General features: G+C 43.7%; 1 protein-coding gene across 2 annotated transcripts; it reads left to right on the top strand.

The window, feature by feature from the left end:
• Nucleotides 1–221: 221 nt before the first annotated feature.
• On the top strand, nucleotides 222–23685 carry MED16 (mediator complex subunit 16). Of its 2 annotated transcripts, none has more exons than XM_063290741.1 (15): nucleotides 222–384; nucleotides 4007–4211; nucleotides 4858–4965; nucleotides 5766–5935; nucleotides 7024–7455; nucleotides 8396–8501; nucleotides 10097–10252; nucleotides 12699–12910; nucleotides 14389–14595; nucleotides 15361–15571; nucleotides 16395–16528; nucleotides 17993–18200; nucleotides 20488–20704; nucleotides 21488–21571; nucleotides 22383–23685. In XM_063290741.1, the coding sequence occupies exons 2-15, from the start codon at nucleotides 4076–4078 to the stop codon at nucleotides 22507–22509; spliced, it is 2508 nt and encodes an 835-aa protein (XP_063146811.1). In that variant the 5' UTR covers nucleotides 222–384; nucleotides 4007–4075; the 3' UTR covers nucleotides 22510–23685. The 2 variants fall into 2 exon arrangements, with proteins under 2 accessions (XP_063146811.1, XP_063146812.1); XM_063290742.1 differs by lacking the exon at nucleotides 222–384 and adding an exon at nucleotides 440–500.
• The last annotated feature ends 387 nt before the right edge of the window (nucleotides 23686–24072 follow it).

Genomic DNA, 24072 nt, shown 5'->3' with positions numbered 1-24072 from the left:
TATTATGTTTTAGTATTAAAATACATTAACAAGCTTTTCTTCCCAATAAATTCATTATTTGCTTCACCTTTCTACTTGGTGCATGATGGGGAAGGACGTATGCAAATATACGCCTCTTGGGGATCAACGCGGAAGATTAGAGTAGGGGAGGGGAGTAGGGGCCCTCGGCCTCATTAGTTGTGCTTTAATATCCCCGAAAAGAAACTGAAATTTGAGTTTTCACAGCAAAAGAGGCTTGGGAGGGATTATATTTTTCTCTGGTGTGGGCTTTTTAAAGATTTTATTTCACCGACGTGAATATCAGGCACCTCGCTAGACAGCGTTAGAGAGAAAGCCCACGCTTTGGCGCAGGCGCATAGGAGTGGGACCGCATGGATGGTTGGGGTAAGTAGGGGGAACCTGGGAGAGTTCATCTGGGAAGCAAGAAAGGATGCTAAGAATCTCAGCAGGTTAAAGCTACCCCCGGAAGGCGTTTTTGCTGCACAGCTTGTACTTCCAGAGTAATTTTTCTTTCTTTGCATCTTTTGTTGAGGCATTGATCTTTTAGAGCCATTACACTGGACACAATGCAGTGATTACTAATTTTGGGGTTTAGTAGATTGTGGGTTGCTATGGATTTAATACGCTGTAGCAAAACCATTTGACAGTGTGCTCCGTGTCATTTTGATTGGCAAGCTAGATCACTGCGTGGTCTATTAAGGAAATCCACAGGTGCCTTTAAAATTCTTTTCAAAGAGTGATTCATTGATTGTGCACCATCAAGTCAGTGTTAAGTCTTAGCGTCCACATCGGTCGACAGATATTCAGAGAATAGTCTTTTTTTTTAAATCAAATTGGAGTCAGGCATTGAGTGGGGTGCCACATGTTTGTTCCTGGAACTGGTACCCATCAACATGTTCATGAATGACTTGAGTGAACAGATGGAGGGAATGCCTCACAAATTTAGGACCATCATATCTAGGCTGCAAAAATCTAGATCAGCATTTCTCAACCTTGGCAACTTTGAGATGTGTGGACCAACTCCCAGAATTCCCCAGCCAGCATACTGGTTTGTCAGTTTTTTGGGACTCTTGGCTGCCACTCAGTTGACTGGCATTCAGTTGACTGTTATTTGCCAGATAGGGTAGCCCAGCCTTAATCAAATTAATAAATGATAAAAAATTGGGTGAGATGGTTAATACTGGTGAAGACAGAAACAAATTTGAAAATCATCTTCATAAGGCTGGACAGTGCAGCGTGAAATTTAACAGAGGCAAATGCAAGATTCTTTACTTAGCCAAATAATCAAATGCACAGGCTTAGGATGAGGGGTACCTGGCCTGGTAGTGATGCACCTGAAAAGATTTTGGAATTGTCATTGATTATAAACTGAATATGCTTCAGAAGTGTAACATAGCTGCAAAAAGGGGAAATGCAATTTTAGGCTGCATTGATTGAAATACAGGTCCCATATAATAGGAAATGCTAGTTCAGTTATATTCTGCTTAGCTCAGACCTCACCTTGAGTGTTGTGTTCAGTTCTAGGCATCCCACTTTAAAAAATCCAGAGAAGTTGTAAAAAAGTGCAAGGAAAGACAAGGATAATTAGGGAACTGGAGGCAAAGCCTTAATGAGGAGAGATTGAGGGAACCAGACATGATTAACTGGGAGGAGAGACAATAAGGAAGGGAGATGATAGTACTTTTTACTTGAAGGAATATCACAGTGAAGAAGATCAGGATCTCTTCTTACTCTTCCCAGTATTAGGGACACAGAATACTGGGAAGAACTTCCTAACAGGAAGCACATTTTGACAATGGAACCATTAACCAGAGAGAGAGAGGGATCCTCTTTATGGGATGGGTTCAAGCAAAGGCTGATCAGGATTTTTTTTTCCTGTTCAATCATGTCTGATTCTCAGAGACTGCCTGGACAAGTCCGTGCAGTTTTCTTGGCAAGGTTTTTCAGAAGTGGTTTGCCACTGCCTCCTTCCCAGGGCCAAGGGAGAATGACTGGCCTAAGGTCCCCCAGCTGGCTTCATGCCTAAGGTGGGACTAGAACTCACTAGCCTGGTGCCTTAACCACTACACCGGACTCGGCCTTGATCAGGAATTGGAAATACTTTAATTTGGAGCTGGGGCTGGTTTTGGTTGCCTGACTAGCTCCTTCTGATTCTGATTCTATGAATGTTTATTGCTAGTCCCTATACCCAGTAGTGATAAACACAATTTAAAACAGTTAATGACATTTGATCAAATTGCAACAGGGGCTCCCTTTGGGAGCAGTTTCCCCAAACCAAGAAAGAGAAGTAAGATTCACTTTCCTGATAACTGTAGCCATCTCCAAAGGTTACATATCCTTATGTTTTATTAACATAAGAATGCATAGCATTTCCAGATGGCTACAGATTTCCAAAGCTCCAGTTAAAAACTAGCAGAGATAATAACCTGCCTCAGTGGCATTATTTTTTTTCCATTGATACATTATGTTTCAGTTAATCCAATTGGTCCATCAAATCTATCTGAAACCTTAAATTCCTTCTAAATCCCAGTTAGGGTTCAGAGTGCTTTATAGAATAAGATGACAGGTTGCTGCTTTGTAGCATTCCTGAATCCAACTGTTTCAGCTACAGCTACCATTATGGTCAGCCAGATGTGATCCAGCAATTCAGAGGTATCCACGGGGCAGGTGTAGGAGGCAAATCACAAAAGAGCATTGTGACGCAAGCTTGGCCCCCTTTCGATATGCGTCATGATGTCACATGCCTGTATGAAAGGATGGAGCTTGCACTGTGACTCTCCTCTTGACAAAAGCAGTGGGCCTTGTGAACGCCTTTGTAAAGATGTCTGGATCATAAAAAAAGAGGAGGAAAATGGAGGCAGAGTTAAAAGGGGAAATGTGCATTGATTTCACATACAGGTCCTTTGTCTTTGATTTAGTAAGAAACTGAGTTAAAAAGAGGCTATCATTCCAGTTGATCCTACTAGGAAAAGAGTCCATCTCTCTAGCAGCAACACATGGTTTGGATTGTGATGGACATCTGATGGAATTAATAAATGAAGAGTGGGAGAAAGTCTGCTGCCTTGTTTGTGTGTCTGCGTTCCACCTCCTGCCTTGCAGGCGCAGAACAGCCTACTGTTTCCCTTACCAATAGAAGAGAGTATCTGTAGCTCAGGGTTGAACTGTGGAGTCCTTGGTGCTCTCTGAGCTTGGTTGTTTGCTTGCAGATGCTTCATTACCCAACTAGGTAACATCATCAGTGCTGGAAGGGAGTGGGGTTTGCTCTCTGTTTATATACCAGTGTTTCTCAACTGTGGCAGCTTCCAGAAGTTGAAGTCCACACATCTTCAAGCTGCCAAGGTTGAGAAACACTGGTATATACAGTAGTTTGCCTTGTCAGTGTTGGTAGGGGTGTTTTTTTCTCCAAGGAACCAACACTGGCAGGGCAAGCTATCTATCTATCTATCTATCTATCTATCTATCTATCTATCTATCTATCTATCTATCTATCTATCTATCTATCTATCTCCTGCCTTTATTATTTTTATAAATCACTCAAAGCGGTAAACATACCTAATAGTCCTTCCTCTTCCTATTTCCCCAACAACAACAACCCTGTGAGGTGGGTTGGGCTGAGAGAGAGTGACTGGCCCAAGGTCACCCAGCCAGCTTTCATGCCTAAGGCAGGACTAGAACTCTCTGTCTCCTGGTTTCTAGCCCAGCACCTTAACCACTCGACCAAACTGGCTAGACCAAACAGAGAGCAAACCCCACTCCCTTCTAGCACTGAAGATGTTACCTAGTTGGGTAACGAAACGTCTGCAAGCAAACAACCAAGCTCAGAGACTCCACTGTTTCTCTTACCTTTTGTCCACACCTGGTCTTGGATTTCTGCACATTGGCCTGCAGAAAAGCAGCACGTTTTAAGAAGTGGAGTGGGGAGGTGGGCAGTGTTACTGAAAATTAGAAAAGATGGCTGCTGTCATTCCTTTTGGTTTTTCAGCTGGCATTTTTTTCTTTGTAATAGTTACGGCAGCTTCCAGTTGTAATTTTCTTCCAGGTAGCAGTTCCCTGCTATTAAACTGAGGAAGGGGCAATGGATCTGGCCTACATCTGCGAGTGGGAGAAACGTCCAAAGAGTAACCACTGCCCATCCATTCCCCTGGTCTGTGCCTGGTCTTGCCGCAACTTGATTGCTTTCACCACAGACCTGAAAAATGAGGAGGAAAAAGGTATTTCTTACTATGTTGTCTTCTTTGCCAGATGTTAAATGAAGTTCTTCTTCTTACATTCTGGAATACGAAGATAGTTCCTGAAATTGTTTTAATAAAAAAAGAGGATATGAAGAAATGGACAACCTTGTACCAAACATTGTCCATTAAATAGCCTGAATCTGATTGTGGTGAATTTATTATATTTTCTTGGCTTTTATGGAGAATTGGACAGATTGTATAAATTCATGGATGGCTTAGTGGAGCCTCCCTGTTCAGAGGCAGTCTGCCCTTGGATCCCAGATGGGCAACAGACAATGGCTTTGCTTTCCCTATCCTGGAAGGTTTTGTGCTGAGGCCAAAGCTCCAGGCTACTGGCAGAGCTTCAAGTTATTTAGAATAGTCAAATGTGAAGGTGGGGAATTAGCCTGAAAAATCAGTCCATTATTATTCTTCCTTTATTTTAGAGCTGGAAGTGACTCTAGAGCAGGGGAATTCCTAGGAGATTCCCCATAGCCTCCCTCAGCTAAACCCAGCTTTGCCATCTCATTTCCTGTACCTGATGTCCAAGCAGCTGAAGTGTTAATTCTAAATAATGATATTTCCTTCCCCCTCCACTGCTTTCTCATCCATTTATATCACTTTTTTCTTCCATCTCCTTCCTCAGACCTCACCCATATGATCCACATCCTTGACACGGAACACCCATGGGACGTCCACTCCATCAATTCTGGACACATTGAAATAATCACCTGCTTGGAGTGGGATCAGTCAGGTAAAGAAGGACAGCTGTGGCCTCGTGCACGTGTTTGACCTGAAGATCTCAGGTTCAGTTTGTGGCACCTGCAAAAGAGTGTCTCCAGCACAGGCTTGCCTGGGAAGGTCTTTGTTGTTCTCAAGATCTTGAAGCGTCAGGATGAGTTGGTGAAATGGATATTAAGGATCCACCTTCCCCAGGCTGATACTTTCCAGATGTCTTGGGGAGAGTACCAGGCTGGGGAGGGGTGGTTTATATAATTAGATACCAGCCGACCTTGGCTGATCCCCAGTCCCCAGAAGCTATTTCGTTGGGAAACCACCAGCAAACTCCAGGGCTCTAGACTATTCACCAAATAGCCCAGAAGAAGGGATCTGCAAACCACTTCTGGATTGTTGCCAAGATGACTACATAGCTGTGTCCATATAAAGGAGTATAAAATCGACCTTGATGAAGGTATACAAGGATCATTAAGTGATAATAAATAACAACTCAGGCCTGGGAGAAAGGAGGGGATGTGGGAAAGAGACTCAAAAGAACCTCGCCTTGATTCTGTTTGGTATAAGAGGATGCAGGGGGAAACTGGCAGGCTTTCAAGATTCTGTTATTATACCCTATAACAATAAAGTAGTGCAGTAATCCTTGCATTGTCTCTTCTATGACGCACCCTACCTCAAAGGGTCGACAGTTCATGAAAGAGACCGTAAGCCAGCCTTCAAATACATCAGCTCAATTACTTCAGTTTTACACACAGAGAATGGGCCTTGTGTCATTCCCTTGATTGGTATTCTGACCTCCTTCATTTCTTTTGGCTTCAGGATCCAGACTTCTGTCTGCTGACGCTGATGGGCACATCAAATGTTGGAGCATGATGGACCACCTGGCCAACAGCTGGGACAGTACAGTGGGTAGTGATGTGGAGGGGGACCCAGTAGTGGCACTTTCTTGGCTGCACAATGGGGTGAAACTGGCTTTGCATGTGGAGAAGGTAGGTAGATGATTCAGGATTGCTTTTTTACAGTATTTCATTTCTAAGTAAGGTGTGGCTGATGTTGGGAGTGGTGTGGGGTAGGTGTGTCTAAAGATAAACCAGTGCTTAAGCCAAAGCCCAAGTATTACTTTCAGAATTGTTTAACAGTTGCTTTGGTTGAAGTGGTTAGAGGAGGACTGGAGCAGTCTTTCCTAACCCAAAATACAGTCAACAATCTTTACAGCTATTATCTTTCACTTTGATTCTAACAACCAAAAAAAGCTAACACTTTGGAATCAATGTCAGTTTTGAAAAGCCAATAGAAGTTAAAAATGAACCCTTTCACCAAAACTGAGCTTAGCTTAAAGGTCAGAGGCTAGAATTAGAAGGTTTTTGCCCCTTGGTGGAACGGCCTTCAAGGAAGAGCAGCTTGACAATCCAAGAAGGCGTTCTCTTGCATATTGCCAGTTGTGCCTCCAGTGAAGGTCTGGGAAAACAGCTGCTTCTGCCAAGCATCTGAGAAACCAAACAGCTGTATAGAGGAGATTGTGTGCATATATTTCTACTTAAAGCAAACTTTTTGACCTGGTTTAGGTTTTCTTTAGAATATTTTGCAGTTACAGACAGTCCTCGACTTACAACCATTCGTTTAGTGATCATTCAAAGTTACGATGGCACTGGAAAAAGTGACTTGCGACTGGTCCTTCCACTTACAATCATTGCTGTGTCTCCATGGTCACATGATCAAAATTCAAACACTTGGCAACCTGCATGTATTTATGACAGTTGCATGCGGCATCCCGGGGTCACATGATCACCATTTGTGACTTTCTGAGCCAGCTTCTCACAAGCAAAATCAATGGGGAACTGCGTGATTCACTTAACAACCGATGCAAAATTTTTTTGTAAAATCGGGTGTGGTCATGTGATGCCTTGCTTAGTGACCGCACCACTTAACGACAAATTTTCTGGTCCCTATAGTGGTCGTAAGTTGAGGACGGCCTGTATATTCTTGATAATCAACACTGACTGCAGAGGAAGAAAATAGCAAAGGCAGTTCTGGATCCCCTCTTTCCTAAATATCTTCTGTTTCCTTCTGTCCTTAGTCTGGAGCTTCCAATTTCGGTGAGAAATTCTCCCGGGTCAAGTTCTCCCCATCACTGACCCTCTTTGGTGGGAAACCTATGGAGGGCTGGATTGCTGTAACCATCAGCGGGCTGGTCACCGTCTCACTGCTGAAGCCCAACGGGCAAGTGCTGACCTCCACGGAGAGCCTCTGCCGCCTGCGGTGCCGGGTGGCCTTGGCTGATATTGCTTTCACCGGTGGAGGCAACATTGTGGTGGCCACGTCAGATGGCAGCTGTGCCTCTCCAGTCCAGTTCTACAAAGTCTGTGTCAGTGTGGTGAACGAGAAGTGTAAGATCGACACAGAGATCCTCCCTTCCTTGTTCATGCGCTGTACCACCGACCCAGCTCGGAAAGACAAATACCCTGCAATCACCCACTTGAAATTTCTGGCTCGGGACATGTCTGAGCAGGTGAGGCCCTTGGGGTGTCCTTGTCCAGTCCTGGCTGCCTCTTCTTTAAAAATAGCTGCTTGGCAATGTCCAAATTAGTCCGTAGAAGACAGGTCAGATAGCGAAGAGTCTGTAGGCCAGTGTGTGGAAAGATGGAAGGACTGGATATTGTTAGTCTGCAGAGTAAGGAAGGACATGATAGCAATCTTGCATTTATCAAGGAAGAGCAGCAGAGAACTGTGTTTGGCCCAGGAACTTCATTCGTTCATGGTTTACCTTTGGGGAGCTACATGTTGGAAGTGAGCACAAGCCATAGATGGGTATGGCCAGAGCCCCACGCTTCCCATTCACTCAAGTGCATGCATGCACACATGTGCATATGCATTTTCACACAAACATCTACCCATACCTGAAGATGCTCTCTCCTCTCCATAACGTCTGCTTTCCTCCAATTACTTTGAATTTTAGGCAGCTGCTAGAGCTGACACTGGGCATTCTAGATCAGTGTGTCTCAACCTTGGCAACCTTAAGATGTGTGGACTTGGCTGGCTGGAGAATTCTGGGAGTTGAAGTCCACACATCTTAAAGTTGCCATGGTTGAGAAACGCTGGTCTAGATGCACAATAAATAAATAAATGGATTATGGGGGAGCTTCCAGTAAACTCTGAAGCAGGGGGCAGGGGGCATCTGGGTCTTTGGCTGGCAGCTTACCACTCCTGTCCTAAAGTACAGCTATGAGAAACAAGACATTGGACCAGAGGTCCACTTGCCTTGATCCAGTGTTGTTTTCCCAGGTGTTTATTTTACATGCATCTGAGGTTACTGTATATTCTAACCCAGTGTTTCCCAACTTCAGCATGCTGGCTGGGGAATTCTGGGAATTGAAGTCCATGCATCTTAGTTGCCAAGGTTGAGAAACGCTGTTCTAACCTGCCTTGCCTTCTTCCCCCTCCTTCCCCAGATGCTGCTGTGTGCCTCCAATCAGAACAACAGCATTGTGGAGTGCTGGTCACTCCGGAAAGAAGGGTTGCCGGTTAACAACATTTTCCAGCAGATTTCCCCCACGGGTGAGTCAAATGGCTGATGCAAAAGGAACTCAGCAGAAAATGGCTTCTCCTCCTCATTTGGTTGACGTCCTGGATTCCTGAATGATCAAATTGGGGAGTTCGAAATCTGTGTGCTGAAAGTCCAGCTCAGGCAACCAGGCAGATAAAGTATAAGCAGAATCTTGCTGATCAGGACAAAGTGAATCTTATATCCAGAGTCACAAGAGTGGTTAATTAATGGCAAGCCCATCTTCCTTTTCTTGTTTGCTCTTTATGAGCTGTTGATCTAGGCCAGTGTTTCTCAACCTCAGCAACTTTAAGATGACCTCAGCAACTTTAAGATGTGTGGACTTCAACTCCCAGAATTCCCCAGCCGGCTGGCTGGGGAATTCTGGGAGTTGAAGTCCACACATCTTAAAGTTGCTGAGGTTGAGAAACACTTATCTAAACCAAGGGTTTCAAACTTTTTCAGGCCATGGAAAAAAATCCAGAATGCTCAATCAAGAGGCAAAGCGGCATTCACATGAACTTTTTTTCCCCTTGCATTTAGTCTGTCATGGAATGTGACCTAGTTTTCATGGCATGGAACACAGGTTGAAAAACCTGATTTAGACTGAAGTTCCTCAAGATGATGTTCTCCAAATAAGTTGGATTGCAGCTTCCATCGTTCTCTGCAGTTGGGCTGTTTGGTTAGTTAGCTAAGTAAGAAGAATATGGGCAGGTCAGCAAAGGAAGAGAACTGACTATGAGAAAATATTCCTTGGTGGCCTAGCCAACCGAAAGGAGGAAAGCAGCAGGCTTATGGTTAAAGTCAGGCCTCTGTGGAAAATTCATTCTCTCACATATGCTTCTCCCATTTGAATAACTCTCTAGTTTTCACGGATGTGATTGTGTTGCCACTGAAAAAGCTGCCCATTTCTCTCCAGCTTCCCTTCTGTTTATATCCCTGGTTATAGTGCAGCAGGAGCAATTTTTATAACCAAGAGCAATCAAACCCACGGGTGATGTTTAATTGTTGCTTTTGCATGGGAAATCACATGGCAACAGTCTCTCCTCACACAAGTCCCTCTGGAAATGAGCTGTTCTGATTCTTCCCCAGGTGAGAAGCTGTTAAATTGGGTACATTTTGACCTGGCAAATCCTAAGCTGAATTTCTGCGTCTTTGGGTAAGAAACAGAACATTTGATGACGGTTTGAGGAGGGCGTTAGCGTCATTTTGATAGAAATCCAAGGGTCACCTGTATGTAAAATACATAGATTTTCAGGCCACACAATTTTCCTTCAGCTGTGGTATCTTAGGAATACAAGAGAACAAACCTGTGGTTTTGCATGTGTATCTTACCTAGTTCAGTTTGCTTTTCTGGATACAATATAACCCAGCCTTTTCTAAACCAGGGCCCTCCAGAAGTGTCAGGACTACAACTCCTTGAATTCTGAGCATGGCCAAAAACTTCTCAGTATCCTGGCTGCTCGGAATTCTGGGAATTGCAGCCCCAAATACATCTAGAAAGTGTGAAAGTTGCATTAATCTAATCATGCTAAGCAGAAAGGAAGGAAGCTCCATTGCCCAATGCTTTTTGCAGTTCTTTAATCATCTTCTTCCTCTTATTTCTAAGTCGGGGACAAGCCGCCGATGATCTTGAAATGGCGCATCCTTTCAGCCACCAATGACCTGGACCGAGTTTCGGCTGTGGCGTTGCCCAAACTGCCAATTTCTTTGACCAGCACAGATTTGAAGGTAGCCAACGACACCAAGTTCTTCCCTGGCTTAGGTGAGGAAAGTTTTTCTTGGATATGTATTCTTATCAGATGTGCAAAAAACCAGGGTGATTCATTCTTGGAAAGTTCTGAGATTCTCCCATGCCCATTTCAGAGCTAAACCCTATCCAGAACACAGTAAACTACTTCCTGTTCTGGAATGGTTGGTTCAGCCTGCTCCGGGATAAAATAGTAGACTATTCCAGGAAATATCAAACGTCACTGTTTTGAACCCCAACAGATGCTTTTGCTCACAACTTAGTAGTAAATTACTAATTGGTCGTTACTAATTAAAGTACTTAGGAGAGAGCCAGTTTGGTGTAGTGGTTAAGGCACCAGGCTAGAAACCAGGAGACTGTGAGTTCTAGTCCGGCCTTAGGAACAAAGCTGGGTGACCTTGGGCCAGTCACTCTCTCTCAGCCCTGAGAGGCAGGCAATGGCAATCCACTGCTGAAAAACCTTGCCAAGAAATCTGCAGGGACTTGTCCAGGCAGTCTCTGAGAATCGGACATAACTGAATGGATAAAAAAAATTAAAGTACTAATTAGGATTTGAAAAAGATGCATATGTGATTCCCAAGAATTGATATCCCATTTTCAGGCATCTATAATCTTCTTAGCCTTCAATTGTAATACTGGTCACAGTGATTCATCACTCAGGGATAAATAGTTCAGAACTTGACTCTTTAGAACAGTATTTCTCAACCTTGGCAGCTTGAAGACGTGTGGACTTCAATCCTGGCTGGGGAATTATGGGAGTTGAAGTCCACACATCTTCAAGTTGCCAAGGTGAGAAACACTGCTTTAGAATCTGCTTCCAGTTTTCTTAACTATTTGAATGTTACGGGACAGAATAAACTTTTCCATCCACTGTCTTCTCACCAACTGTGAATTAGAGGATTTTTTTCTTCTGTTCCCCTGTCCACTCCCATTGTATTCTTTTTTCCTTGGATCAAAAGCTCCATGTTATTTTATTTTCTGTCAGGAAAGAACCTACCTGATTATTTTGGCAGCTCTATCCAGATGTCTTTCGAGTCTGCCAAGATTGAAATGTGAGAAATAAACTATTTTATTTTCATGCATCAGGGCAGAACTATAGATTCTGGGGCAAGTAAAATAGGGACGGATGATGCATAATCTGTATTGAGTTAGCTTTTGAGTGGCAGGTTGGCAACCATTGTTCAAAAGTGGTGGGCCCGGTCTCAACTTGGGCAGGGTTAGAGAAGAAGTGAAAATGAGCAGCATTGTTAAAATCCAGAAACAGTGTTAATACAGTCCATGATGCCAAGCTTTATCACAACAGCTCTGCTTGTAATTATTTTGGCCTTTAGGGAAGGGTCTGACATCATCATCATCATCATCATCATCATCATCATCATCATCCCATACTCCTGATCAAAATCCCACACTATAAAGTTTACAGTGTACCAGCCATGACCCTAACCCACCTTATCTATCTTTTTAATGATTAAATACAGACCATGAAGGCATATATTTCTGTATTAAAACACTGTCTCCTATTAAAAGCAGTCCAGTAGAGTTGATGGGAGAAGGCCATTTCTGCTTCGGATCCTGGTCAGCCTCTCATGGGAGCTAATTAGCCTCATCTTTCGTGCTGGAGACCTGGATTTGGTTCTCCAGTGGGCAGCCTCCAGTTTTAGGAGAAGAACTAGATCTAGTTGGCCTTCTGTGAGGCCTTGAATATCTGGCTTTTCCCATGGGCTTTGAGCCAGAGCATTGCATGAGCCTCTCCTGTAATAGCTTGGAGTTTGGAGGGTGTGTGCTTGGCCTTGGTTATGCTATTTTGTGGTGTGTCAGTTTGTATTGTTGTCACTGAGGTTTTTTTTTTAATTTATATTTTTTTAAGTGCCCAGAGTCACTATTTGTGAGTTGGGTAGCCATGTATAGGTAGTCCTCAACTGATGACCACAATTGGGACTGGAACTTCCATTGCTAAGCAAGGCAGTTGTTAAGTGGGTTACACCTGATTTTATTACCTTTTTTGCTGTGGCCATTAAGCGAATCACCACAGTCATTAAGCGAATCACTGTGGTCATTAAGCCAATCCGGCTTCCCCCATTGACTTTGCTTGTCGGAAGTTGGCTGAGAAGGTTGCAAATGGTGATCACATGACACCGGGATGCTGCAACCATCTAAGCGTGAGCCAGTTGCCAAGCACCTGAATTTTGATCATGTGACCACAGGGATGCTGCGACAGTCATAAGTGCAAGGACCAGTCGCTGTCATAACTTTGAATGGTCACTGAATGAATGGTTGTAAGTCGAGGATTACCTGTAAATAATTTTTTTAAACAAAATTAAAAATCACAAAACTATAGTTCAGAATTAAAGTAGCTGTTTTATTTTTTAGGGGTGGAAGGACCTATCTTAAGGAGCAGCCTTACTTCTCTTAGCAAAACATTTTAAAAAAATCTCTTTTATACTACCTACCTCTGTTCCAGGCCTGGCGCTGGCTTTCCACGATGGCAGTGTGCACATAATCCACCGCCTCTCATTGCAAACCATGGCAGTGTTTTACGGCTCAACTTCGCAGCGCCCGGTGGACGAGCAGACCATCAAAAGGCAGAGGGCTTCTGGCCCTCTGGTCTACTTCAAGGCTATGCAGATGTCTTGGACATCACTGGCCTTAGTTGGGGTCGATAGCCATGGAAAGGTAAGTCTGTGGGTGCAGGGTAGGAAAAACCCCAGTATTTAAAACTGGGAGGCAAAGAAAGGCTTTGGGTTCCCTTTTCTCCAAAGCAAGAACAGAAGAAAAGCTGTATCGGATCATAAGAAAAATCCTCTCATCTACTGTCCTGATTCCAGCAGCGGGCAGCGAAACCTCCCCAAGGCATCAACCATTCGTATCTCCCTGTGTTGTTTTTCACCCTAGCGTCTCGCTCTTCTGAGCTGGTGCTTCCTGCAGTCTGGAGATGAATGAAGGAAGAGTTTTATTGGTCTCCAGAGCTGGGTCTTGAATGATAGCATTCTGCCTGTACATTCTAACTTTCTTTACATTAATAGAGTACATAAGCTGCTCTGTTTTGATTGGAAAGGCATGCAAGCCCTGCAAATAATAGCTTATTTGCTTGCCCCCCCATGAATTTGAGTCACTCCCTTTTAAAGGCCTTTAAGTCATTAGCTATCTCCATAGCCTTTTGCGGGGAGTTCCGTAAATAAGTCCTGTGTTTCATAAAGGAACTGCCCCTTTTCTCTGCCTTGCAGTTAACTGGCAATTTCCTCATTTTCTCTCTTCTAAGAGCAGCCTGGGTAAACCAAGGAATTATTGCCAAACCTGGGAGGCCAGATAACTCAAACAAATGAGTCAAGCTTCACAGTTGGGCAAGCAATGCAGAAGCTCCCTGTGGCTCATCTGATTGAAACAAGAACAGAGCCCTGGAAAGTGCCAAGCGTTAATCCTGCCAGAGGGTGTTGTGAAAAATAATTGCTGAGCAGGAACCCCCCACCCGCATGGAAGATTTATTATTAATTTATTATTACTATTTATTAGATTTCTATAGCCACCCATCTCACGAGAAGTGACAATAAAAAACAATACATCTATAAAGACAGGCATTTAAAAATATAAAAATCAACATTAAAAATAGAGATTAATTAAAATATATACAGACCCCAAACAGAGAGAATGAGGACGTCCACCTCAGTAGTGGAGCCTTCTAGACAAGTCTCTGGTTCCCTGGGACCCCCAGGCCTGGTGGCACAACCCAGTCATGAGGGACTTCCGGAACCCCAAGGAGGATGGAGCTGACCTAATTTGGGGTGGGGGGGAGAATTTCCCATAAGGTGGGCGCCACGGCAGAGAAGGCCCACCTCCTGGAACCCACCAAATGTAGGTCCCTGGCAAATAGTATCTGCAGCATGCCCTCTCTGCCGTATCTAATGGGGTGGACTGATGTAAACAGGAAGAGGTGGTCCCTCAGATAGCCCAGTCCCATGCCATGACTGGCTTTAAAGGTTAAAACCAGCACCTTGAATTGGACCCAGAAGCAAACTGGCATCCAGTGCAGCTCCCGCAGCAGAGGTGTAACATGCACTGTTCTCAGAGCGCACGTAACTGCCTAAAGATGGAGGTGATTGACTTCCTGGCTGCATCTGACATGTCACTTCTGTCTGTCCCTTTGCCTTCTGCAGCTCAGCATGCTCCGGATCTCTCCCTCCATGGGTCATGTTCTGGATATGAATATTTCTCTCCGCCACCTGCTTTTCCTGTTGGAGTACTGCATGGTGACAGGGTATGACTGGTGGGACATCCTGCTTCATGTCCAGCCCGGCATGGTGCAGAATCTGGTGGAAAAGCTGCACGAGGAATACATGCGCCAGAATGCCGCCCTGCAGCAGGTGAGTTCCCATCTTGTTTCCCTCCTGGGATTTGGCTTGCAGGTAAGTCACACTTCTGGGTTTCCCAGTTCATACAATGTGGTTGTTAAACAAATCTGGATCCAATTTTACAACCATTTTTGCAGTGATCATTAAGTGAACCATGTGGTCGTTAAGCGAATCACACATTTCCCTATTGATTTTGCTTATTGGAAGCTGGCTGAGAAGGTTGAAAATGGTGATCATGTGACCACGGGATGCTGCAACCATCATAAATGCACAACGGTTGCCAAGTGCCCAAATCACAATAACATGACTGCAGGGACGCTGTGACAGTCATTAAGTGTGAGGAACATAAGGCGTTTTTTCATCGCCATTGTAACCCTGGACAGTCACTAAATGAACAGTTGTTAAGTGAGGACTACCTGTAGGGTATTATAGGTGATAATTGAATTGTACCTGGAAGCTGAGAAGGGTCCAGTGCAGCTCACAGAATAGTGGTGTTACATGGGCATACCATGGTGCAGGTGCCCAGTCTGTTGCATGAACCAGCCAAATCACAGTTAAACAGTAGTTTCACCATGGTTAAATTACGGTTAAACATGGTTTCATTCATTATGTGAAGCCAATTTTTTTGGAGTAAACCTTTTTGGGACAGAGAAGCTTTAACTGCTAGAAGTTAAATCACAAGTGAATCCGTGCCATTTATTTGTTGACTGCGATGTGTGAACGTCCTTGCCAGAAGGAGCAGCATTCTTGGGGGTGATCATGACCCTCCTTTGCCAGGTTCTGTCCACCCGCATCATTGCCATGAAAGCCTCGCTTTGCAAGCTCTCCTCTGGCACGGTGGCACGGGTGTGCGACTACCACGCCAAGCTCTTCCTGATCGCCATCAGCTGCACTCTGAAGTCCCTGCTCCGGCCCCCGGTGCTCAACACGCCTGACAAGACTCCTGGGGACAGGCTTACTGAGATCTGCGCCAAGATCACGGATGTAGGTATGTCCAAAAGGGCTGGTCCTCTCTTTGTCTGGTATGTTTTCTGGGGGAAAAAGGAGTTCATCTTAAAAGTTCATCTATTTCCAATGATGTCTACTGATGGGGAGAATCAAAAATGGCCAGATGGTGGCCACAGCTCCATAACTGAAGCCCTGTCCATTTTTTTATGGGCATCAACATGCACAAATAGGGCAGAGTTTCAATTGAACTGCCACAGCCACCATTTTGACTTTTTTTTACTACCCTGTGGACCAGTGTTTCTCAACCTTGGCAACTTTAAGATGTCTGGACTTCAACTCCCAGAATTCCCCAGCCAGCATGAATGCTCCTTTCTCCTCCTCCTCTTTGTTTTTGCTTCGGTGCTGTAGTCTAGTCCTGGGTGAAAGTCAATTTCATAACTAGAGGCAGTATTTCCGACATCCTTGGTGATAACGTCATTGCCTCCCTGAATGTTGGCATGCCAAATTATTTGATTTGCAAAACTGACCTCCTAGTATTCAGCATTCTTTTGTTTGTAAAATGTGCCATACTTGCTTGGTTTATGGTAATACCAGTACAACAGAGGACAAAAAGATTCCCAGAGTTTCTCACAACGGCTTCTTATCATCTCATTTTATCAATGTACCTGGGCCTATTTGTACCCTAGAGCAGTGTTTCCCAACCTTGGCAACTGTGGACTTCAACTCCCAGAATTCCCCAGCCAGCATGCTGGCTGGGGAATTCTGAGAGTTGAAGTCCACACATCTTAAAGTTGCCAAGGTTGGGAAACACTGGTCTAATCTCTGTCTACCTCCTTGAAGTTTCTTCCCATTGATCCTTCCAGATATCGACAAAGTGATGATTAATTTGAAGACAGAAGAATTTGTCCTGGAGATGACCACCTTGCAGTCTCTTCAGCAACTGATCCAGTGGGTTGGGGACTTTGTGCTTTACCTGCTCGCCAGTCTCCCAAACCAGGTGAGACCTGCTGATGCTGTTTGTTTCATGGAGTGTAAACCTTTGTAACAAATTCACCAGCTGAGTTCTCATATTGACAATTGCCAGCTGTTTGTTTAAAGTGAGGCATTCTCTTGTCCCTCACATACAGAAAAGGGAATGCCTCTTCTCAGTGGCCCATCCTGTATTGTCACAAATATATAAAGACTGGTTACGGCTTTGATTACACATTATTCTTGAACTAGGAATCTTGACTTAATAAACTCTGCTTCCAATAAGTAGTGTAATGATACACGGAGCCTCTTTGCACCCACACAAATCAGGAAGAAAGGGCTTCATTATATATAAACCTGGGCTTATGAGTTATTGAACCCAAATGGGCTAGACCAGTGTTTTTCAAACTTGGCAACTTTAAGATGTGTGGATTTCTACTCCCAGAATTCCCCAGCCAGCATGGGTCATGGGAGTTCAAGTCTACACATCTAAAAGTTGCCAGGTTTGAAAAACACTGGGCTGGAATTATAAGCCAGCTTTAAACCAGGGGATTGTTTTTGATTGTTTGTTTGTTTGGTGCCTTCAAGTCAGTGTTGGCTCCTGGTGACTGCCTAGAGAAGTCCCTGCAGTTTTCTTGGTAAGATTTCAGAAGTTAAATCTTTGCCATTGCCTCTTCCTAGGGCTGAGAGAGGGTGACTGGCCCAAGGTCACCCAGCTGACTTTGTGCCTAAGGCAGGATTGGATCTCACAGTCTCCTGGTCTCTGGCCTGATGCCTTAACCAAAGTGACTTAGTTTATGGGGTACATTTAATGATTCATGTGGGTTCAGCTGTTACACAAAAGTAACCTTTCTGGCTTGTTCATCCTGCAAAGCAAACAAAGTGCATATACTGGTATACTACCCCATTTACAGCCCGACTTAATAAGCCAGGATTCCTAGCTTAAAGTGCACCCTGTGCAGGTGTCAACTTTTTCTGTGGAATATTTCATTTATTTCTTATTCTCATTTATGCAGATTTAATTTGCTTACCAAATGAGTTAAAATTGCATTATTTCATTAGCTGAGATTTCTAAAATCGAAGCAATCCTAACTATTAAATCCTGATACCTTTTACCAAGAAAAGTGAGAAGGGCCCATCCCAAAGAACCATTGGTGGTTGACCAAGGTCAACCCTTATCATTGGGTGAACCTCAGTCCTGCCTTGATGATTATGCGTAACCTCATTAGAAACACTGCGTGTACTCTGGTTCAGTTAGCCTCTTAGAAAATTGAAGCGGGGGCAGAATTTCCAAGGATGGGTAGTTGGGGGTGGAAGGATATTTAACCTATTATGCAAATTTTGCTGTAGGATCATTATTTTAAATTCAAGCTGCTAATCAATTTAAGTATTTCTTTTGTTCTACTATAGGTCTATCAATAATGGTTAATTGTAGAATTGTGTGCACCTTTTCTGCCTTCGACTACCTTCACTTTCCCTTTTCTGCCTTTAGGGTTCTGGACCAGCTTCTGGACCTGTTCGTCCAGGTCACAGTTTCCTACGGGATGGGGCCTCCCTTGGCATGCTCCGTGAGCTGATGGTCATGATCCGGATCTGGGGCCTCTTGAAGCCAAGCTGTCTTCCCATTTATACGGCCACATCTGATACGCAGGACAGCATGTCCCTCCTCTTCCGGCTTCTTACCAAATTGTGGTTGTGCTGTGAGTGATCTGCTGCTCTGCCAAACTAGGGAGGGTAGTGGCTGGAAGGCTTGGAGCACAAAGAAATGGTGTGCAGAACTTTCCAAGTGTGGATCATTCAAAGCTCAAAACAAACACCTTCCAAGCTTGGGCAAAATGTTTTTAATCCACGTTGTTTCAGTATTGGTTTGTGAGACAAGCCCTTGCACCCTCCTTTTTCACCCTAAGCTGATCAAGAAGGTGGAGAGATAGTCCAGTCTGTGCGTAGCTACCTACAACCCAGACCTCAGAAAAATTAGCCAAAAGGTTTTGTTTCTTTCTCTTCTCTTCTCTTCTCTTCTCTTCTCTTCAAAATGGAATATTTAAAAAAATTCCCATAAAAGTAACGGAAGCAACAATTAAACATGTTTTTGCAGCCTGCCTACAAGGTTTTAATTAAAAACCTTCCTCTTAGTTTTTCTAGAAATTGTTCCCAGGTGGAAATAGATGTTTGTGATCTAATACGTATCAGGGTACCATGCTGGAGAAGCCTGATTTATGGAATAATTCATTTAGTCTGAGATAATTTGGAAGAGAGGAGGAAAATATTCTAGTTTGCTAGTTTAGAAGTATGAGCTTTGAATACTTACTAGCATAAGGTGCTCTGATGCTTGTAGGGCTTTTTCTCAAGATGTGTCCAGAGTCATGCAGGATGCCACTGTAACATTCTGCACAGAATTGCTTTGAGCTGCAGGTGGGAAAATTGTGGCATTTATTTACTTGATGTGTTTGCCACCTTTCTATCCAAAATTAACGCTCCAGACGACTCATAATTTAAATCAACAAAAATACTGATTTAAAAAAAAAATAAAACAAGATTTCAAAAATACTGATTAAAAAAAATAAAACAAGATTGAATGGCTTACTTAAAAAGTTACCTTCACAGATTTTCTTAAAAACAGAGAGCAGGGGCCAGATGTTATTCCAGGTGTGCATTCTAGGACTAGAAGCAATGCAGGAAAGGCCTTCACCTGCGTAGCAAAACAGCAGGCTTTTAAAATAGTGGCAAGTTCCTTTGTGGTTGATCCACCTTGCTGAAAAATTGAAATCCCTGACATTTGAAAAAATTATACCGTATCTAGTCAAATTACAGAGGTTTTAAGAAGTTAGGATGAGAGAAAGAAATTTATGAAAACTAGAAAAGATTTTTCCCTGTTATCTATGTTTTATCAGAATCCTGTCAGACTATTAATGTTCTTAAGAATTATTTTGATTTCGTTTTTAAGTTGCAATACAAACAGCAATGTACTTGTTATTTGAAAATAACAGTTTTATAATCCATAGAGTGACTTACTTTGAAAGTAGAAGGGTATGTGTGGTATATGAATCCAGGGGAAAAAAGATAAATCATTAAATAAAAGCTAGCATGGCAGGGATGAGTGTTTAGCATAATCCTGAGTGCTACCTTCCTGCAGCAAGTGAAGTGGAATTTTATTTAGAAAAGCTTTATGCGGCTCTGAGGCTACAGGACTGGCATGGAAGAGAAACAATGGCATTTTGGGACCTTTTTAAATGGCTTTTTGGAGTAGGGAGAGGGATTTTAAAAGAAAACAAACGTTTTAAAACTGAAAACATTAATGTAAGGGCCTGAAAAGGTCCTTACCACCTTTTCATTCCAGGGTGTTTTGACTATTCATGCTGGTCTGACGTTCTTACTATACACAGTTTGCTAACCAGGATTTCAGTTGCTGTTTTGTGTTGGAATCAGTTTAGCTATGTTTTGGTTTGTTTCCTGCTGGATAATATGACTTTTTCACCCTGGGACATAGAAAGAAACACACTTTGTGATGGCCCACCGGAGTGGGAAGGTTCCTTGAAAAGAGGAAGCACCTTTTAAAACCATGTTTGATGGGGTTGAGATATTAGGGACACCAAGATAAAAGGGTCTTTTTGTTTTTTTCCCCGTTTTTGTATTTTTAACATGGTTGGGTTAGGGTTAGGGTTAGGGTTAGGATCATTCATTTGAGATGGGCGGCCATGTAAATTGAACTAATAAATAATAATAATTGAAACACGGTTCAAACTAATAAATAAATAATAATTGAAACAAGCTTCAGACTGGCTCTGGACTGTGATGCGTGTAAAAAGGGGGTTTTAGAAGATCTAAAGCAGTGTTTCCCAACTTTGGCCACTTTAAGAAGTGTGGACTTCAACTCCCAGAATTGCCCAGCCAGCATGCTGGCTGGGCAATTCTGGGAGTTGAAGTCCACACATCTTAAAGTGGTCAAGTTTGAAAAAACACTGATCTAAAGCCTTCTCTCTTGGGCAGGTCGTGACGAGGGGCATCCCAGTGAGCCAGATGATACCTTGATCGATGAATGCTGTCTCTTGCCCAGCCAGCTTCTCATCCCAAACATGGATTGGCTTCCGGTGAACGATGCCATCATCAGCAAGCTGCAGAACAAGCAGCCTATCCGACTGCAGTTTGGAAAGTCTCCTGGGATCGTTGGACACTCCATTTCACTTCAATGCGATGCATTTACCAGGTGTACCAAGGGCAAAATGGTTTCTCTCTTGAATTGGCAGGGAAGCTCCTTGACACATCAGAGGGATTGTCCTTGATGTACTTTAGTCTCTCTGAATGCTTTCACAGTGCCTGCAGTTTCTCTGCTTATCAAAAGATAAATGCACTTTAATACAGTGTTTTTCCAACTTGGCCGCTTTAAGATGTGTGGACTTCAACTCCCAGAATTCCCCAGCCAGCCATGCTGGCTGGGGAATTCTGGGAGTTGAAGTCCACACATCCTAAAGTTGCATAGCTGTCTGGGGAATTCTGGGAGTTGAAGTCCACACATCTTAAAGTGGCCAAGTTGGAAAAACACTGCTTTAATCAATCCAGTTAAAAACAAGGGGAAGGGAAGAAGGCACTGGGAGACGAGTTCCTTGGCTCAGGGATGGTAGGGGCCAAGTTAGTCTCGGTTTTAATCTTCTTTCTAGGGCCCACAGGATCCTCAGCTCCATTTTGCAACTCCCCAGTGGCAGCAAATCACTGGTTTTACAGCAGTGCTATTCCTCAATTTTTAAAAAATAAGCATTGGAATGGGTATATTAAGCTCTCGCTTAATTAAACCAGCTGTGTTGGTTTTTTAAAAGTTGTTCCAGCCCCACCCCAAATGCAAAAATAGAGGGAGATAAACCTGTCCCTCCCTCTTTCAATGGCACTGCTGGGTCACCACCCTGAAACATTGTCTCATTCTCTCTCTCTCTGCCCCGTCCCCCAAAAGCACTTGGCTCTGCGCTAGCTAACAAATGTTTTTGTCATTGCACAGGACGACTGGGCACCCAAAGATCGACCACCTGCGGCGGCTCCACCTTGGAGCTTATCCTACAGAAGAATGCAAGTCCTGTACAAGGTTAGCATCCCAGGCGGTGGGAGGGAGAAAAAGGTTTCTCTGAACTTTTGAATCTAATCCAAAGCCCCTTAAAGACAAACAGAGAGAAATGGCAGCTGCAGGTAAAAGTCTGACTCCATGTGTTAAGGGTCAGAACAGGCCCCTACTGTCATGCAGAGTGTTAAGACAAAAGTCATGATAAATAGCTCCTCTCCTTTATAAGTTATGGAATATATACAGAAACCTAGTATAAGTATTTAGGTTAAACTAGGGAAATGATATGTTAAGAGGAAGCAAAACATAACATTCCTACAGATGTTTTTTGTGTATTGTTTGCAGTCTTGGCAAGATAGCAAACACCCTTATCTCAGTCCTGTCTGCAGGTAGACAACCAGTTTAGAGAGAGCCAGAGAGCCAGTTTGGCCTAGTGGTTAAGGTGCTGGGCTAGAAACCAGGAGCCTGGGAGTTCTAGTCCCGCCTTATGCACGAAAGCTGGCTGGGTGACCTTGGGCCAGTCCCTCTCTCTCAGCCCAACCCACCTCACTGGGTTGTTGTTGTGGGGAAAATAGGAGGAGGAAGGAGTATTAGGTATGTTTCTCGCCTTGAGTGATTTATAAAAATAATAAAGGCAGGGTAGAAAATAAACAAACCAAGGTTTGGGTTCCATAGATCAGAGGAGAGGTGGCTGAAATGGGCGCCAAAATAGTAAAGGCAGCACACTAGAATGGCTCACAGGGAGAGAGAAGACCCTGCAAAAAAGTATTAAAGCTTTTCTGAGGAGAACCTTTTTGGAGAAGCTTCTCAGCAGGGTCCCACTGTGTTCCCTGTCTAGGTGCGGCTGTGTGACGATGCTCCGTTCCCCCAACAAGACCACGGCTGTGAAGCAGTGGGAGCAGAGGTGGATCAAGAATTGCCTTTGCGGTGGCCTTTGGAGAAGAATGCCACTCAGCTACTCATGATGGGTGGCAGGGCCCCCTGCCCATTGCCTTCCCAAGACGGGATTTGTGAGGAATGGACCCTCTTCCCTCGGAGTTTTGCAGGTGACCCCAAAAACTGTCCAAGAAAACAAATGTCCTGAAGGAAAAAGTCACCATAAAACGTAACTTCCAGGGATCGTTGCAGGTGGTTTTAACTACCCCTCGGAGGAGCAGACTCTCCTGGGCCAAAGCACCAGGAGAGATCCATGGGAGAGGCAGAAGGAGTTTGGATCGACTGGCCCTTGTGGGAGCAGATGGAAGGCCTCTGTTTGGCCAATGCCAGCGTTGCATTGATCTCCCTGTTTCGCACCACAGACTCCTCTTACCTCAAATGGCAGCTTTTGTCTCAATGTTCAGGAAGGGCATAGGAATGTGGCATAGAATGAGGTGAAACTTTGCCCTTGGCATTGTTCAAGTTGCAGAAAAGTGGAAAATCGTAGAAAAGAGAAGAACTTTTCTTATATACTAATTTGCTTCATGAAGAGAATGTGTGGGGTTCTTTTTCTGAGGGGTGGGGACATTTGAACTATAACCTCCTCCCCTATTTTCTTTCTAGATGCTCCAGCCTCAAAACTCCCTGTATCTAGAAAGCTAGTGTGTTGGGAAACAGAGGCCAACCTTATTCCACCAGAGTACACTCTTCCCTATTTCTACCTGCAGTCTGAAATAATCCAGTCTAAAATCCTTCAATTTCAGGTAGATTTCATTCTTAGCTCCGCATACAGCTTGTACGTCTGTTTTGAAACATCGAACTACAGTACTTCAGAAACCATTCCTTTGAAAAGTATGTTAGGATACAAGGATTCGAAAACCACAGTTCTGATCTTGTATTTTTCTGAATTTCCTGGGATATGAGACTGTGATCCTCTCTTTGCAAAACCCAGGGGGAAACATGGCCTCTTGCGTAGGAGTTGCAAGATTTTTTGCAACTTTTAAGTTTGTGATGGATAAGTAGTGACTTTCTCTATGCCCAATAGATCCGTGTTTTCTCACAAAGTGGAGACAGTGATAGCTGAAGAAGATAGCTATATCCATGGATAACCAATGATTTGGTAAATAATAGGATCTGAGTTTGTACCGATATTATAGAGCAGTGTTTCTCACCCCTAGCAACTTTAAAATGTGTGGACTTCAACTCCCAGAATTCCCCAGCTTGGGGAATTCTGGGAGTTGAAGTCCACACGTCTTAAAGTTGCCAAGGTTGAGAAACACCGTTATAGAGTCTTGTATGCTTTGTATATGGGGAATTTCTTTTGTTCTTTGTTTTTCCCACAAAGCACTTCCCCATCTCTCTGAACTTTTAAAGAAAAAAAAATCCCTAATAGGCGCGCATGTGCACACACACACACCCAGACATCCTCTCAAATACGGCTTGGAATGGTTTTTAAGTCCCTTCTGTTTTGAGGTCCGCTTTGCCATTTTGTCTGCAGGAAACAGTGGTGGGAAGAATGGTGGAGGTGGGGTGAAAGCAGCTGGAAATAAACCAGGACCAGCAATCTTTGATTTTTCAAGTGTTTGTTTGCAATGTGATCAACCAGTCAATAA

Source organism: Candoia aspera, chromosome 1 (assembly GCF_035149785.1).
Source record: "Candoia aspera isolate rCanAsp1 chromosome 1, rCanAsp1.hap2, whole genome shotgun sequence".
In the NCBI taxonomy this organism is placed as follows: domain Eukaryota; kingdom Metazoa; phylum Chordata; class Lepidosauria; order Squamata; family Boidae; genus Candoia; species Candoia aspera.
The sequence above is the reverse complement of the archived record's forward strand: the minus strand, read 5'-3'. Positions and strand labels throughout refer to the sequence as shown.

What these genes read in the sequence shown, in the direction of transcription:
- MED16 (XM_063290741.1), top strand. Translation starts at nt 4,076, where the DNA reads ATGGATCTGGCCTACATCTGCGAGTGGGAGAAACGTCCAAAGAGTAAC. An exon ending in GAAAAATGAGGAGGAAAAAG is followed by an intron (nt 4,212 to 4,857) that starts GTATTTCTTACT and finishes CTCCTTCCTCAG; the next exon opens with ACCTCACCCATATGATCCAC. An exon ending in CGCCAAGATCACGGATGTAG is followed by an intron (nt 15,572 to 16,394) that starts GTATGTCCAAAA and finishes TGATCCTTCCAG; the next exon opens with ATATCGACAAAGTGATGATT.